At 43.5% G+C, this 12,983-nt stretch overlaps 1 protein-coding gene across 1 annotated transcript in view; it reads right to left on the reverse strand.

The window, feature by feature from the left end:
* Nucleotides 1-1,422: 1,422 nt before the first annotated feature.
* Nucleotides 1,423-12,983, reverse strand: part of LOC115131753 (TGF-beta receptor type-2-like) — a 29,299-nt gene continuing 17,738 nt past the window's right edge. Inside the window, exons 6-7 of the mRNA XM_029663708.2 lie at nucleotides 2,953-3,077; nucleotides 1,423-2,597 (exon numbers count right to left, since the gene is read on the reverse strand). Coding sequence (XP_029519568.1) covers nucleotides 2,406-2,597; nucleotides 2,953-3,077 — 317 coding nt within the window. The 3' untranslated portion in view covers nucleotides 1,423-2,405. The remainder of the gene's footprint in view (nucleotides 2,598-2,952; nucleotides 3,078-12,983) is intronic.

Consider the following 12,983-nt stretch of genomic DNA (forward strand, 5'->3'; position numbering starts at 1 on the left):
TAGTCCAGATTCCAATTTGTAATGTATGTAGTTCAGCCCACACTGTGACAGTGCCAGGGGTGCTATATAACATTCACAGAAACACACCCAATAAACAGAGGGTCTAGGAATAGAAATGTTCTTCTGATACCCTCCAACTGCATTCCCACTGAGCACAAACATCAATTCAACGTCTATTCCACATTGGTTCCATGTTTTGTCATTGAAATTACGTGGATACCACGTTGATTCAACCAGTGTGTGTCCAGTCAGTTCATTTCACAGCTCTATACATTTTCAGTAGGCCTTTTACTCAGCCTGTATGTAAATGTATTTTGGAGGGAGAATTTAGCCTGGCCTCCATTTATATAGCTTAAATATAATAGGACTGCACTTCAAAGCTACGAGTTCTCACTTGCCAATTTCTAATTGATAGCTTGAGAGCAGAGGCTTCTAACCTTGAATTTAGCAAGGCGGCGGCTGCGAACACACCCCGCCCTCCGCCTCTTGGTTGGTGCTATAGCAGATAATTCACGTGCATTCCCCAATTAGAGATGATTTGTAGGGGAATCCGGGCAGTGAGTTCCTTGTTGGCGGTTCTTGTCTTGGCAGGGGAGCTTGTTTTCAACCGCGTTGCTAGGGGACGCGGGGAACAGCAGACATACGTTAGGTTAAACCAGGGCAGTTGCTGCGGAAGCCCAGGCAGAGACATACCTGCACTGTCTGACGGAGTCTATCGGCTGGGAATGGGATGAAAGGTCAAAGGTCTGTCAGCGCTAGGAAGGTTTCAGTGCTCTAAACCTGCTCTAACCTAACAAACCGCTCCCAAACACCAAGGGGTCATGAATAAGGAACTGTCTGTCACACATTCACAGTGTGGTTCTACAGAGGTGCAGACATGCAATTTTATATTCAGTGAAAGGCAATGTAGTTTAAACAGGCAGGGGATAAATCATGAATTGGAGGTCACCTGTTTTTCATGTTTACTGCTGTTGAAATGAGCTTTGGCAATATTCAAGTACCAGCATACAGCCTCCAAAAACATGTCCTGATATGACCTAAAGGTTGAGCCAAATTAAGAGAGCCTTGTGTTACAGTCTGGTAGACCAGTGAAAGCATTGGAAACTCTGACGAGAGGAAATAGAACTCCACTTCAGAGTGGCAGTGAAATGAACTAACATGTTACTGTAATGCGGTTTGACTGAATATCCTGTCCGGCAGTAGTACACACATTGGAGTAGTCCACACACTGTGAGCCTTCAACACTGTGGGTAGAGATCAAGCTGAAGACACGGTATCTCTTTGGCTAAAAGAGAATGGACGTGCCCTGCCTGAGGTTATTCAATCAAACCGCAGACCTAAAGTTAGGTCGAGGTGAATAACAAGACAGCAAGAAAAAGAGAAACATTTAATCCTACGCCAAGAAAATGAAAAGACGCCATCTTTAAAAGAGTAGAATACTGAAAATCTTTAATGAAGGCTTTTAATATTATACATAGACAGGGTTTAGAGATCTTTAATTGAGAAAGGATCAAGTTCCCTTCCTTGTCATTATATTTAAATGTCTTGTATCAGTTACTGCTGGGCAGAAACTCCATGTACAGTACTTCCAGTTCAGTCCTTTTGTTATGATAGCTTGATTCCCTTTATCATTCTCCGTTGATTAAATACACTTTTCTTTTATAGCTCCGGGTTCCTCTGAGTAAAATATCTCCATTCCCCTTTTTCTCATCTAGGGCTTGAATTCAGTCTTTCGTTTACAGTTCATAGTCCTTGGGATATGATATCAGCATTTCCCCCTGGGCTTATTGGCCTGGAATCATTTTCTATTTCATAGCTCGGTCCTCTTTATCATTTCCATGAAATGAAATTTTCACCTTTGTATTTGTTTTATATTGCGCCATCCTCCAGTCCCTTTTGTCATCCAATGCCACCTTTAAAAATGTCAAAAACACCCAGTCCGAAAACTGGCTAAGATGTTATTAGTGTTACCAGTATTGACTGCTCTCTTACTTTTCCACATTGGCAACCCTCTTTCCTATAACTGCACTGTATTGTCATCACGAATATACAGTAACGGAATATACACAGTTTGGTATGCATAGCTATTAATAAAGTGCGAACAGCATTTAGTTACGAAAGCTGTATATTTTCCCCAGTCCAGTCATGGCTTTGATCCGTCTTTGGAGCAGCTGCTGTAAATCTTTAAAAACACGATCACTTCCTTTCTGATTGGTCGGTTCAGTTTTGTTACCTTTTACATGCATGACACACCACATCCATCTGTTTGCTCCTCGGAGTCACAAGCAGGACAAATACACAGAGCACATACACAGACTCTCCACTTGAATCTCTCTCAGCTGCTTGGTTGCTTGTAGTTATCAGCCTCCCCAGCAGGGGGCATTGTAGTTTCTGAGGCATACTTCCTACTTCTCAATCTCTTCAATCTCCGTCACAGAGACATCCTGGGGGATCTTCTCCTCGGAATTGCTGCGTCCAGACAGCTTGTCTGGGTGCTCCATGTCGTTGAAGCGTTCGGCCACACACTGAGCAGTCAGCCTGGCCTCGGGGTCGTGGTCCCAGCACTCGTCTATGGTGCCGCACACCACCTGGATGCCCTGATGGAGGTGCAGTGGAGCACAGAGACACACAGTCAGCAGTAGTAGACAGAAACTGGAGTAGGTAGAGAGAGAGAGATGTTGGCCCTAATCACAGATCTAAGATCAGATTATACTGTGAAAAAAATTGCTGAACCTGTATCCGTGATTGGGGCAACTTCGACTTAATCCTCGTTATTGTTAACAACAAAAAAAAGAAGAAGAAGAATGCGCAAGTAAATTATGCAATAATTATTCTGCGCTTGTGTGCATCATGCACCTGCAGTATGTGCGTGTGTGCGTGTGCGTATTTAGTCCTATGTGTGTGTAAGGGTGCGACAGTGAGTGCATAATGAAAGCAGGCCTTGTTACTTACTGGGTGGTTGATCCAGCTGTTGGGGATCTCTGGCCTCCCTCTGTCCCTGAGAACGCTGTCCTTCATACTCTCCACACACGGGTGCTCCCTCACCTTACCGAAGGGCGGCTCGTAGTCCTTCACCTCTGTGCACAAACACACACAGAGCTGTACATTTAAGGCAGGAGCCAGAGAGATACAGATGTCAAAATATACATATGATACAGGTTAATGGAGGTAGGTTCAGAAACATACACACACACACAGAGCCATGTAGTGTTTTGTTTATATTCAAATGTAGCTCTACCCTCACTATATGATTTTCCATGAACGTCGACAATAAGGTTTGTATACGCAAACAGAAACAGAGAGACGCAGACATCCAAAAGGTACATATGTCGTAGGTTTATAGGATGAGGGGCCAGGGAAAACCTGCCGGAGGAAAAACAGTCAATATTATTGCATTTGGGCTCGTTGAGAGTGTGCTTGAAACAACTCACCAACTCAGCGTTAGCTCAGTGTCAGCTATCTTATAACGCGGCATCCAAGATACTCGTCAAGCCCTATGCCGGAATAAAGCTTCATCGGGCAGAATATTAAAGAGTTGGCTTGGGATGATGCAGAGAACTATTTATCTTTAGATAGATCTGATCTGTCCATTGGGTAGAGCAACAAATCAAACTCAAGAGTACTATGAAGAGTGGAGCTCTTGTATAAAAAAAAAATAGTTTCAGAAAGTCCAAAAGGGGTAATTAAAGTAGCTTGACGGAAACTGTGTGAGAACCTCGAGCGCTGAAACGGAACTAAAAGTCATTTTCCAGGGAGATTTCCGACGATAATAAAAATGGTACCCGAGTAAGTCAATTATCCTCAATAGCGCCATATCGCAAAAACATTCCTGTACAATGACACGGAACAGGCGTGAGACAGAGCCAACTGAAAACAACACGGTTATTCAGGGGCCAATAAGCACTGTGGTATTAATAAATATTTCCACAATGAATACCTGTACTGTAACTATTGTTTCACTTTTGCATTAGTTTAGTAATGCCATCGTGAATAGAATGAAGACATGGAAATACAGTAGTATATGGATCCTAATGAAAACCTTTCCCATCGCTTAACACAATCCCACAATCAATTAAACCAATGATGAGTTGACCTGTTAAGAAACTGAAAGGCCCAGTGCAGACAAAAACGTGATTTTCCTGTGTTTGATATATATTTACACACTATGAGGTTGGAATAATACTGTGAAATTGTGAAAATTATGATAATGCCCTTTTAGTGTAAGAGCTGTTTGGAAAGACCTCCTGAAATGTCTGCCTGTTTTGGTCGGATAGAGCTCAGACCAGCTACTTTTGTTTCTTTTTGACCATTTTAATTGAAAACAATCACAGTAAGGTACTTAATTATTAACCAGAAATGATTTGATATTGAGATAAAAATTGCTGCATTGGCCCTTTAAAGCTGATGAGCTGTTTCCCTGTACAGTTCTGTAATACTGTTCAATTCTGAGTGAATTCTGTCTGACAGCTGAGAAACGGGCGGTCCCTGCCCAGAGGAGAGGCCTCGCAGGAAGTCCAGATGCACACAGACAGGAATTGGACGCTAGGTCACGGCTTGGGCCAACAGCTGACTCCACAGGCATGAGCATCCTGTTTTGACAAGAAGACTTCCCTCGTTTCAGTGTTTAAGAAAAATACACCCATCCATCCACCCGCCCACCCATCTGTCATTATTTAAGCGAGTAAAGGATCTGGGTACTGTAACGAGTGCACGAGTGGGAGCCAATTTCTAAAACAATTGTGCAATTTTGTTTATCGTCTTAATGCTAAAACTGGAGCTCCCAAAATATGCCATATGAATGAAGTCCACACCCTTTATTTATCTGGGTAGCCGGAGAGTAGAGCATTTCAGAAGTCTAATGCTTTTGTCACATCTCGATTAGACTACCGCAATGCTCTATTTTCCGGCTATCCGGATAAAGCAACTAAATACACTTCAGTTAGTGCTAAATACGGCTGCTGGAATCTTGACTAGAACCCAAAAAGTTGATTATATTACTCTCTACACTGGCTTCCTGTTAACGCTAGGGCTGATTTCAAGGTTTTACTGCTAACCTACAAAGCATTGCATGGACTTGCTCCTACCTATCTCTCCGATTTGGTCCTGCCCCTACATACCTACACGTATGCCACGGTCACAAGACGCAGGCCCTAGAATTTCTAAACAAACAGTGGGAGGCAGGGCTTTCTCCTATAGAGCTCAATTTTTATGGAATGGTCTGCCTATCCATGTGAGAGACAAAGACTCGGTCTCGACCTTTAAGTCTTTACTGAAGACATATCTCTTCAGTAGGTCCTATGATTGAGTGTAATCTGGCCCAGGGGTGCGAAGGTGAACGGCAAGGCACTGGAGTGACGACTGTCTCTGCCTGGCCAGCTCCCCTCTCTCCACTGGGATTCTCTGCCTCTGACCCTATTACAGGGGCTGAGTCACTGGCTTACTAGTGCTCTTCCATGCCATCCCTAGAAGGGGTGCGACACGTCGTGCCAGGTTTTTTCCCCTCTATACTCGGCTTGAGTGGGTTGAGTCACTGACGTGATCTTCTTGTTCGGTTTTGCGCACCCTCAGGCTTGTGCGGTGGAGGAGATCTTTGTGGGCTATAATCAGCTTTGACTAAGGGTAGTAAGTTTGTGGTCTGGTGATCTCCCTCGAGTGGTGTGGGGGCTGCTTTGGCAAAGTGGGCGGGGGTATATCCCGCCTGGTTGGTCCCGTCAGACAGGGCCCCCCCTTGTCTCAGCCTCCAGTATCGATGCTGCAATAGTCTATGTGCTGCAGGGCTAGGGTCAGTCTGTCCTATCTGGTGAAATTCTCCTGTCTTATCTGGTGTAATTCTCCTGTCATATCTGGTGCACTGTGTGACCTTAAGTATGCTCCTTCTAATTCTCTAATTCTCCCTATTGACATGAATGTGGTGTCATATAAAAGAAGAGGTTGTGCTCTTTAAAAGTACGTTAACTTGTCATTGTCACGTGTTCTTTGTTTTTGAGCTATGTCTGTTTGTTTGAAATGTGTGAGAAAATGAGTTTTATCTCGAAAATTCTCAGAAACTACAGCAGCATTCTAGAATTCTATTGGGGTCTAACGGGTTAAAGCATATCACTTTCCTATTGACTCACATACCTGTATTAGAACTGTTAATAACACCTTTGATGATAACTGACATATTGTCTGTATCACTCACTGTGAGTTGTCATAGGACGTGAGAAAAGTCTGAAATAGTCTCAACAAGTGAATCAAGAAAATGTCTCAACATTCCCGCTCTGGTGTTTCACACTGACTTCCTCTTGCTGGTTTGTAATGTTAATACAGTACATTTTTGGCAGCTCAGACATGTTTCCATAGGTTTAGACTCATGGCCAGACTGTTGTGTCTTTATTGGATCTCATCACCACACTGCCTCTCTCTCCCTCATGCTATTAACCATCAGGTCTCAGTCTGGTTTCCTGGTTCAGAGCCTGACCTGTTTAAGTTACTGTGCAGCCCCAGTCATATGTTTGTTATTATGGCTCATTCTAGAGACTTCTGTTCAAACTGTACCCTGTGGTTGAGCAAGCATGCCACCACCTGAGTATATCTGAACCGCCTGAGTATATCTGAACCATTTGAGTATATCTGAACCATCTGAGTATATCTAGACCACCTGAGTATATCTGAACCACCTGAGTATATCTGAACCACCTGAGTATATCTGAACCACCTGAGTATATCTGAACCACCTGAGTATATCTGAACCACCTGAGTATATCTGAATAACCTGAGTATATCTGAACCACCTTATTACAATGCCTTGCAAAAGTATTAATCCCCCTTGGTATTAGAACCTGTAACTTAAATATATTTTTATTTGGATTTCATATAATGGACATACAAAAATAGTCCAAATTGGTGAAGTGAAATTTAAAAAATAACTTGTTTCAAAAAATAAAAAATAATAAACGGAAAAGTGGTGCGTGCAAATGTATTCACCCCCTTTGCTATGACGCCCCTAAATAAGATCTGGTGCAACCAATTACCTTAAGAAGTCACATAATTAGTTAAATAAAGTCCACCTGTATGCAATCTAAGTGTCACATGATCTGTCACATGATCTCATTATATATACACCTGTTCTGGAAGGCCCCAGAGTCTGCAACACCACTAAGCAAGAGGCACCACCAAGCACGCGGCACCATGAAGACCAAGGAGCTCTTCAAACAGGTCAGGGACAAAGTTGTGGAGAAGTACAGATCAGGGTTGGGTTATAAAAAAATATATAAAACTTTGAACATCCCACAGAGCACCATTAAATCCATAATTTAAAAATTGAAAGAATATGGCACCACAACAAACATGCCAAAAGAGGGCCGCCCACCAAAACTCAGACTAGGCAAGGAGGGCGTTAAATCAGAGAGGCAAGAAAGACACCAAAGATAACCTTGAAGGAGCTGCAAAGCTCCACCGCGGAGATTGGAGTATCTGTCCATAGGACCACTTTAAGCCGTACACTCCACAGAGCTGGGCTTTATGGAAGAGTGGCCAGAAAAAATACATTGCTTAAGAAAGAAATAACCAAACACATTTGGTGTTCGCCAAAAGGCATGTGGGAGACTCCCCAAACATATGGAAGAAGGTACTCTGGTCAGATGAGACTAAAATTAAGCTTTTTGGCCATCAAGGAAAACGATATGTCTGGCACAAACCCAACACCTCTCATCACCCCGAGAACACCATACAGTGAAGCATGGTGGTGGCAGCATCATGCTGTGGGGATGTTTTTCATCGTCAGGGACTGGGAAACTGGTGGGAATGATGGATAACACTTAAATACAGGGAAATTCTTGAGGGAAACCTGTTTCAGTCTTCAAGAGATTTGAGACTGGGACGGAGGTTCACCTTTCAGCAGGACAATTACCCTAAGCATACTGCTAAAGTAACACTTGAGTGGTTTAAGGGTAAACATTTAAATGTCTTGGAATGACCTAGTAAAAGGCCCAACCTCAATCCAATTGAGAATCTGTAGTATGACTTAAAGATTACTGTACACCAGCGGAACCCATCTGAATTTAAGGAGCTGGAGCAGTTTTGCCTTGATGAATGGGCAAAAATCCCAGTGGCTAGATGAGCCAAGCTTATAGAGACATACCATAAGAGACAGCTTAAATTGCTGCAAAAGGTGGCTCTACAAAGTATTGATTTTGGGGGGGGTGAATAGTTATGTACGCTCAAGTTTTTTGTTTTTTTGGTCTTATTTCTTGTTAGTTTCACAATAAAAAATATTTAGCTTTTTCAAAGTGGTAGGCATGTTGTTTAAATCAAATGATACAACCCCCCCCCCCCCAAAAAAAAATAATATTTTAATTCCAGGTTGTAAGGCAACAAAATCGGAGAAATGCCAAGGGGGTGAATACTTTCACAAGCCACTGTATATCTGAAGCACCGGAGTGTATCTGAACCACCTGAGTGTATCTGAACCAGAACATGCCAGTTCACATCAAAGTTGAAATAAGATAAAGAAAAGGGGAAGAGAGAATGACCAATGTAAACCCACAGACATACAGTACCCCTCAGGCACATAGGAATGTGGTATTCATCATACAGTACTTTGTTGTGGTTAATTTCTTCTGCACTATCTGGTAGATATTAGGATTTCCGTCATCTTAAATAATTCAAGAAAACAGATCCTCATAGGGCTAACAAAAGTCTGCTTCCCAATCTGAAGCCAACACAGCAGCAGGAATCTGTTTGAGATGCTGTAGTCTCAATAAGAGTCACAGTTTGACAATCCAGCTTGACACTCTCTCCCTCCCTCTTGGAGAACGATAATCTATTCTATTATACTCCTCTCTTCTGATGGTTTTGATTAAGATGAAAGCGTGTGGCGATGGCTCTGACACTTGTTTTCTGTTCCTCACAGGTTGTTAAAGCCCTGGGTGACAGACAGACAGAAAACCAGCCAGCAAGCCAGACAGACAGAAAGACATACCCTTACGGGAAGAAAAAAAAAAACATGAATTTCACATGAACACGTGAAGTGTTCCAAAAACACGTTTTCATGTGATCACATGCTCTTACATGTATGTGAAGTTAAGGTGATAACATGTGACAACATTTAAAGTAAGATGTGATAACACAAAACGACACGCGAAAGGTGTTCCAAAAACACGTTTTTACATGAGTTCACAGTTGAAATTTCATGTGAAATCATGTGGTTTTTCTGTAAGGGTAAGGACAGACCGAAAAGACAAACAGACAGTTTGCCAGACAGCTAGCCAGGCAGACAGACAGCGTGGGGCCCATTCAGGCTTGAGGTGAGGCCATGACATCTGGATAGCAGCCGCCCTACTCTACTCTACTCTACTCTACTCTACTCTACTCTACTCTAACCCTGTCTTCTCCCTCAGGGGAGTGAAGGCATTTATCCTATAGTGGGATGGTCAACACCACCGTTCCTCCCTGACCCCGCCTGGGAACACCCTCCTGTCTTTTCTACTCCTAATTCCAGCCCTGCAAATTATATGGGAGAGACATTTCGGGAAAAAAGACGGCCCCGGGACGCTGTCTTTATTACTTTCTTTCAGAGTTTCTCTTTTTACTTGTCCTTACTTTTACTTTAGAGGATAAAGAGTGGATTGTGTTGGCTGCTGCTGCCTCCTCGGAGGCTGCGAATGGCCCTGTTGACAGACAGGCACGTTTGTACCGCGTGACAGACAGCGTGACAGATCCCAGATTATACAAAAGGCCCCGAAACTGTGACAAAGTGGCTGACTGACTGCCTGTGTTATGTGGCAGTCTGCCAGATAAGGCAGTGAGACGACAGGAACTGTTCTGACATCTGTCTGGCGGTGGCGGCTGAGGCAGGGAAGCCAACGCGACAGACAGGGAAGCCAACGCGGCTTCACCTCCCAACTCATTATAATGATGCACTGAGATGTGTCAGTCTGACTGTGTGTGGGGAAGAGGGAAGTGTGTGTGTCTTCTCAGTTGAGAGGAGTTTCATGCCATCGGGTGTGTGTGTGTGTGTGTGTTCTCAGGTGAGCAGAGTTTTATGCCATCAAGATTGACTCACCGAGCTGGGATGATAGCATGGGAAGCTTTTATTGAACGGATGACAAGTGGTCCAAATATGAATGTGCTGTGGTTATGTGAGTGCCACTTTCGCTGACATAGATAGAAGATTTGATAAGATAGTCATTCTAACTCTGCAAACATTTTGCCCCCAAGGGAATATCCAAACAAACGGTCAGTGCGGCACAGTAACGCTTTTACACAAGATAAGGCAGCTTGCTGTATCAAGGTGGGAGACTGGCTAAATGCATGGTGGATGTATGTAATGTAATCATGCGGTGGGGGGGGTGGGGGGGGGGTTATTTATTACTGTAAGAGTATATGCTTCAGCACAAGAGACTGCTGAGAGAGAGAGCGAGAGAGAGAGAGAGAGAGAGAGAGAGAGAGAGAGAGAGGAAGGGAGAGAGACTCTGTGCCCTAGATAAAGGAGGCCTGAGGACATAGTGACCGACCTGGGTCTGTAAAGAATGTCTACTGCCTTGAAGTTGAAACGAGAGAGAAGTTTTTGGACACAATAACGACTGAATATCTGAATGTTTGGAGAGAGATAAGTGAATGAATGAATGAGTTCATGAATGGACGAGCGAGTGAACAAATGAATGAACGAACATAAAAATATAACCACTCATGCGGTTTCTGAGTTGTCCTACTCAGTGGAATGCCTTGCTCTGTAGGACCAATGTAACCATAAGCCACTACGCATTTTTGCCAATCATGGGCCTAGATTCCCTTAAAACTCATCATCATCACCACAAATATGCTTTCTACTCCAGCAAGACACCAGCTAGGCTACAGCACATCCTCATGTAAATAAGACCAATATTGCCCCTCCATGGAACTGAATATAGTACTTTCAATATGTGTGTGTGTGTGCATTGCTCATTCCATGCAAAACAGGAAATTAACTATTTTCATTTCAGAGGTGTACCCACAGGGCACACATATTCTTCACCCCCTGCCAATGGAGGAAAAGGTGAAAGGGTCTAACAGGCCCGACCATTCCGCAATGTTGTCCTTCAGAGGGCTTTGGGGCAGCGCTACTGCTCTGACGGTGTTCAAGGGACCACTAGGGACCAAAGGGAAAACAGGAAATGGCCATGCTGGAAGCAGGCGAGCACCAACACTAACATTTGATCGATCAACGTTCTGACACAATGGTCAAACAGGATCACCGGCAAGAGCAAGTAGACCACAGTGACACAGAGTGGATTGAAAATATGAAATATGGCCATGTGGCTTGCCGTAGGATGCCCATTGGATAGTCACCCAATTATATTAATTTCTCATTTCCTCTCCGTGTTGTTCAGAGAGATGGCAAACAGGAAGAAGGGTCATTAGATAAGGGAAGGCTGTTGTTCATTTATGAACTACCTGAGGATGAATTGTGTTTTTGACACAATTTGTTTTCTCTGAAATGGTTCCCACACCACATTTGTTTTATTATCCTTATTTTACCAGGTAAGTTGACTGAGAACACATTCTCATTTACAGCAATGACCTGGGGAATAGTTACAGGGGAAAGGAGGGGGGATGAATGAGCCAATTGGAAGCTGGGGATGATTAGGTGGCCATGATGGTATGAGGGCCAGGTTACAATAGGTGCAATGGTATTTTTAGTGACCACAGAGAATCAGGACACCCGTTTAACGTCCCATTCGAAAGACAGCACCCTACACAGGGCAATGTTCCCAATAACTGCCCTTGGGGAATTGGGATATTTTTTTGTTCTACGTACTCCCCACCCGTTTTGGTAAAAAGCTAAGAGATGGGACTGGAGAAATGTAACGACTCCTAAATTCGTAGAAAGACCTATGGATGCAAGGACTGACCATTTTCTAGGCTATATAGTGTTTGTTTACATTAACTTGTTTACACACATTGGAGTAAAACAAGCTTATATTTTGGCTTGTTGAACTACGCTCATGACATAAGTTATATTCTTCAAGAATCAATGGGTAAAATGGATGTAGCGATTGCCGATTGCCCCTTTAAGCAGTCATGAGTAGTGCTGTGGACATCATGACATTTTGTCAGCCGGTGATTGTCAAGCAAATAACTGCTGGTCTCAAGGTCATTTACCATTAATTAACATAAACAAATGTAGCATCTCCTGGCTTCCACGCACAGCCTACAAGCCACTGATGCAGACCTTTGGAACATCTACATTTTAAAAGGTCTTAATAAATCAATGAAATATAGCCTACACCATCACAATAAATCCCTTATTTATTTTAGACTAGTCTGAAGAAATATGATATGAAGAAAATGTAGTCTATTACAGAAGAACAGAATAGCATACTCTGAGTTGTCCTTATGTTAGGCCCTGGTCTGGCTATGCCATATGGCTGTGGGCTATACTAGTTCATCATTTAGCAGGAAAGATTTGCTTAGAATTCCATGGCATTGGCCTCACGAGTGGTGCAGCGGTCTAAGGCACTGCTTGAGGCGTCACTACAGACCCGGGTTTGATCCCGGAATGTGTCACAACCGGCCGTGACCGTGAGTCCCATAGGGCGGCTCACAATTGGCCCACAGTCGTCTGTGTTAATGGATGGTTTGGCCGAGGGGGCTTTACTTGGCTCAGTGCGTTCTAGCGACTCCTTGTGGCGGGCTGGGTGCCTGCAGGATGATTACGTCGTCAGTTGAACAGTGCTTCTTCCGACACATTGGTGCGGCTGGCTTCCGGGTTAAGGAGCGCGGTTTGGCGGGTCATGTTTCAGAGGAGACATGACTCAACCTTCACCTCTCCCGAGCCCGTTGGGGAGTTGCAGCAATGAGTCAACATTGAAAAAGGGGTACAATAATATAAATACAAATCTGTGGCATTATTTTATAGTATGAAGAATACAATTTCTCCAAACGATTTGAGGGCGGCTATTCTGTGTTGAGCGGATAACAAAGAAACAGGTATTTCTACATGCTTCATTTAGAGTTATTTA

This window comes from Oncorhynchus nerka, linkage group LG7 (genome assembly GCF_034236695.1).
Source record: "Oncorhynchus nerka isolate Pitt River linkage group LG7, Oner_Uvic_2.0, whole genome shotgun sequence".
Lineage (NCBI taxonomy): Eukaryota > Metazoa > Chordata > Actinopteri > Salmoniformes > Salmonidae > Oncorhynchus > Oncorhynchus nerka.